General features: G+C 37.5%; 1 protein-coding gene across 2 annotated transcripts in view; it reads left to right on the forward strand.

Moving 5' to 3' along the window:
• LOC133564727 (sodium-dependent serotonin transporter-like) overlaps nt 1–4,487 on the forward strand; it is a 65,560-nt gene extending 61,073 nt beyond the window's left edge. For both annotated transcript variants that reach the window (XM_061919208.1, XM_061919207.1), the window contains one exon: nt 3,597–4,487. In XM_061919208.1, coding sequence (XP_061775192.1) covers nt 3,597–3,671 — 75 coding nt within the window. In that variant the 3' untranslated portion in view covers nt 3,672–4,487. The remainder of the gene's footprint in view (nt 1–3,596) is intronic.
• The last annotated feature ends 513 nt before the right edge of the window (nt 4,488–5,000 follow it).

The raw sequence follows: 5,000 nt of genomic DNA on the forward strand, positions 1-5,000 counted from the left end.
TGTCCAGTGTTGACATCTCCACCAAGGCAAACGACAAACATACGTATAAGTTAACTTCTGCTGATAGATGAGTGAACAGTTCAAAACGTGTGTTTTCTTACTAGGTATTTAATTACAGCAGGGAAGGGATTCATGTGGGTAGAATCATTCTGCAATGCAGTCTGCTGAAAATGATGGAAAGCGTCACTCTACATAGCAACTGATGATGTGGACAAAGTTGGGATTTCCACAAAACTGGAAAAATTCCTAAATTCCTTGCAATAGCTCGTTGAGGAATGTTGTTCTTAAACTGTTCGACAATTTGCCCACGCGTTTGTTCACAAAGTGGTGACCCTCGCCCCGTCATTGTTTGTGAATGACTGAGCGTTTCATGGAAGCTGCTTTTCATAACGACAGCCATCAGACTATATAATGCATATGTTCCTTCTTGACTGCACTTAAATGTAGAATATATGTAGAATATATTTATATTATTCATATATTATATATATAATATATTTCAAATATTATTTATTATTGTTTATTGTGAGCCAACTGTGGTGCCGAATTTCCCCCAGGGATCAATAAAGTACTTTCTATTCTATTCTATTTGTATTATTTTATACCCAGTCATGGCACCCACCTGTTCCCAATTAGCCTGTTCACCTGTGAGATGTTCCAAATAAGGGTTTAATGACCATTCCTCAACTTTCTCAGTCTTTTTTGCCACTTGTGCCAGCTTTTTTGAATTATGTTTAAGGCATCAAATTCCAAATGAGCTAATATTTGCAAAAAATAACAAAGTTTTCCAGTTCGAACGTTAAGTATTTTGTCTTTGCAGTCTATTCAATTGAACATAGGTTGAAAAGGATTTGCAAATCATTGTATTCTGTTTTTATTTACTATTTACACAATATGCCAACTTCACTGGTTTTGAGGTTTGTAATCCGATACTTGTTTTTTTGTTTATTTTTATTTTTTTGCTGATTTGGGACCAATATTCGATGCCAAAATCGGATCGGGATACCCCTATTGCCAATTACCAATCCCACACATTTTCACTGTTAGTGAAAAACCAATCTGCTGTCCAAACAGTGAAAGGAAAATACTAAAGAAGAGTCTGACAGGGAAAAACACGCAACACAAGACAATAAGTCCAAAATGTACAGTAATAATACAATCTTGTGTAGTATCTTTTAGCGTCAGTGTGTTAAATTTTAATCATGTCAAATGATATTTTTTTTAATTAGATTAATCACACTTTTGAATTTGGATTTTGGCCTAAACTTGATTAATCACAGTAAATGATGTGCTTACATGATTCAAAATAACCAAAAAAAAAGACCTCAATATTTGAATTATTTCATCCTCAGAATGCCATACACACATTTGTTTTTGCTCAAGACCTGGTAAAAGTATTGTCTAAAACAGTGGTTCTCAAATGGGGGTACTCGTACCCCTGAAGGTACTTGAAGGTATGCCAAGGGATATGTGAGATTTTTTTTAAATATTCCAAAAATAGCAACAATTCAAAAATCCTTTATTAATATATTTATTGAATAATACTTCAACAAAATATGAATGTAAGTTCATAAATTGTGGGAAAAAAAATACAACAATGCAATATTCATTGTTGACAGCTAGATTTTTTTGTGGACATGTTCCATAAATATTGATGTTAAAGATTTCTTTTTTGTGAAGAAATGTTTAGAATCCAGATGGATCTCTATTACAATCCCCAAAGAAGGCACTTTAAGTTGATAAATACTTCTATGTGTAGAAATCTTTATTTATAATTGAATCACTTGTTTATTTTTCAACAATTTTTTGTTATTTTTATATCTTTTTTTCCAAATAGTTCAGAAAAGACCACTACAAATTAGCAATATTATGCACTGTTATACAACTTAACAAATCAGAAACTGATAACATAGAGTTGTATTTTTGAGTTTTAACTTGCACTTACAGATGTAGCGACCAACTGTAGTTACTGACAGTGGTTTTATGAAGTGTTCCTGAGCCCATGTGGTGATATCCTTTACACAATGATGTCGGTTTTTGATGCAGTACCGCCTGAGGGATCAAAGATCCGTAATACCATCGCTTACGTGCAGTGATTTCTCCAGATTCTCTGTACCTTTTGATGATTTTACGGACCGTAGATGGTAAAATCCCTAAATTCCTTGCAATAGCTCGTTGAGAAATGTTGTTCTAAAACTGTTCGACAATTTGCTTTCAAAGTGGTGAACTTCGCCCCATCCTTGTTTGTGAATTACTTAGCATTTCATGGCAGCTGCTTTTATATCCAATCATGGCACCCACCTGTTCCCAATTAGCCTGCACACCTGTGGTATGTTCCAAATAAGTGTTTGATAAGGATTCCTCAACTTTATCAGTATTTATTGCCACCTTTCCCAACTTCTTTGTCACGTGTTGCTGGCATCAAATTCTAAAGTTATTGATTATTTGCAACAACAAAAAAATGTTGATCAGTTTTAACATCAAATATGTTGTCTTTGTAGCATATTCAACTGAATATGGGTTGAAAATTATTTGCAAATCATTGTATTCAGTTTATATTTACATCTAACACAATTTCCCAACTTTTACGGAAACGGGGTTTGCATTTAAAATATGGATTGCACACTTTATGTAATATTTCTTAACTTATTTTTATAAATTTGCAAAAAATTCTAAGAAAAAAAGAACGCTTTCACATTGACATTATGGGGTATTTTGTGTAGAATTTTAAGGACGAAAATGGATTCATTCCATTTTTTACCCAGGCCGTAGCACAGGAGTAGGGAACCTATGGTTCTAGAGCCAGATGCGGCTCTTTTGATGACTGCATCTGGTTCTCGGATAAACCTGAGCTGACGTTGCTTAAAACGATAAGTAATGAATAATTCCACTTATAATCACAGAGTTAAAAATAATGTTAAAAATATAAAACATTCTCATGCATTTTTAATCCATCCGTTTTCTACCGCACCTGTTCAAGAAGTTGCGTTAATTGTAAGAACTTATTTATTTATTATTGGTTAGTGTGGGGCTTGCCCTCCTGGGGGTTCTTCGGACCACCAAGCACCAACATCAGAGCCTGTCTCAGGGTTACCATATTGTTTTATTCTTCAAAAAGTCTCTCAGTTGCTTTCCAGCAATTGTATTTCCAGCCCCAACCCCGTCTCTCCTCCCGGCTGCCGCTTATAACAGAGTGACAGGTGATTAGATAACAAGGCCCAGGTGGGCCGTCTACGCACCTGTCGCTGATTTTGAAGCCGGTCCTGGCACACCCCAGTTCGCTGCAGGCCCACAGGCCACGCCCCCTCCACAATTAGCTTCAGAATAACAATGTTATTACAAAGAATAAGAGACATATTATACTCTAGAAATGTTGGTCTTACTTAAAAATGCACGTGTTTAGTTGTGTTCAGTGTTAAAAAAAAATTATATGGCTCTTACGGAAATATATTTTAGAATATTTGGCTTTTTTGGCTCTCTCAGCCAAAAAGGTTCCCGACCCTTGCCGTAGCATAACAAAATGTGGGGTAAAGTGAAGCGCTTTGAGTACTGTCCGTGCTAACCTTATATCTCCTTTGTGGCGTTGTGATGTGCAGCGTCTGTCAAAGAGCGTCACCCCCGAGCCCAGCAATGAGCAACACAGAGGCTTCATCGTCACCAACGCAGTCTGACCCGGACCCGCACCAGTGCCATCTTCCACCGACCACCACTTTTGCCTCCCGTTCACACTCCTTGTCTTTGTAACCCCCCTCGAAAACCTCGGAATAACCGGTCGTGACGTCGGCGAAGGCTTTTGAACGCATCGCTTTCTTTACCGTATAATCACTGCCTTTTTCTTCAGGTCACACATGATTGTGTGCGTTATGTCGGCCTTTACGTTATTATGTTCCCGTTCACGGAGAGTCGAAGAATACACGGATAGGTTTATGCATTGTGCATGTAGCGAAATTCAGGTATTATCTCTTATATTTGTTATTGAAGCCAAATATATGATCTTTGTTCTGCTCATATTACAAGCACTTATGGTGTTCCATTCATGTTTGGACTGTAAAGACAGATCTATCGACACTGTGAAGCAGTGTGTGTTTGGGACATGAGGTTGTTTTGTGTGTGTGTGTGTGTGTGTGTGTGTGTGTGTGTTTGTGTGTGAGAGAGACGGCAAGACTGTTATAATGGCCTCCGGAAAAATATCGAATTGAATATTTCTTTTGTCATCTGTTGTTGTTTTACCACAAGACTGGACTTGGTGTTGCAGAGTCGTCGGTAATAGAAACCAAATATGAAGTGAACACTTACAGCGGGGCAAAAAAGTATTTAGTCAGCCACCGATTGTGCAAGTTCTCCCACTTAAAATGATGACAGAGGTCTGTAATTTTCATCCTAGGTACACTTCAACTGTGAGAGACAGAATGTGAAAAAAAAATACAGGATTTCACATTGTAGGAATTTTAAAGAATTTATTTGTAAATTATGGTGGAAAATAAGTATTTGGTCAACCATTCAAAGCTCTCATTGATGGAAGGAGGTTTTGGCTCAAAATCTCACGATACATGGCCTCATTCATTCTTTTCTTAACACGGATCAATCGTCCTGTCCTCTTAGCAGAAAAAGAGCCCCAAAGCTTGATGTTTCCACCCCCATGCTTCACAGTAGTTATGGTGTTCTTGGGATGCAACTCAGTATTCTTCTTCCTCCAAACACGACGAGTTGAGTTTATACCAAAAAGTTATATTTTGGTTTCATCTGACCACATGACATTCTCCCAATCCTCTGCTGTATCATCCATGTATCCATTTTGGTATAAACTCAACTCATCGTGTTTGGAGGAAGAAGAATACTGGGTTGCATCCCAAGAACACCACACCTACTGTGAAGCATGGGGGTGGAAACATCATGCTTTGGGGCTGTTTTTCTGCTAAGGGGACAGGACAATTGATCCGTGTTAAGGAAAGAAAGAATGTGGCCATGTATCGTGAGATTTTGAGCCAAAACCTCCTTCC

This window comes from Nerophis ophidion, linkage group LG13, assembly GCF_033978795.1.
Source record: "Nerophis ophidion isolate RoL-2023_Sa linkage group LG13, RoL_Noph_v1.0, whole genome shotgun sequence".
NCBI lineage: Eukaryota > Metazoa > Chordata > Actinopteri > Syngnathiformes > Syngnathidae > Nerophis > Nerophis ophidion.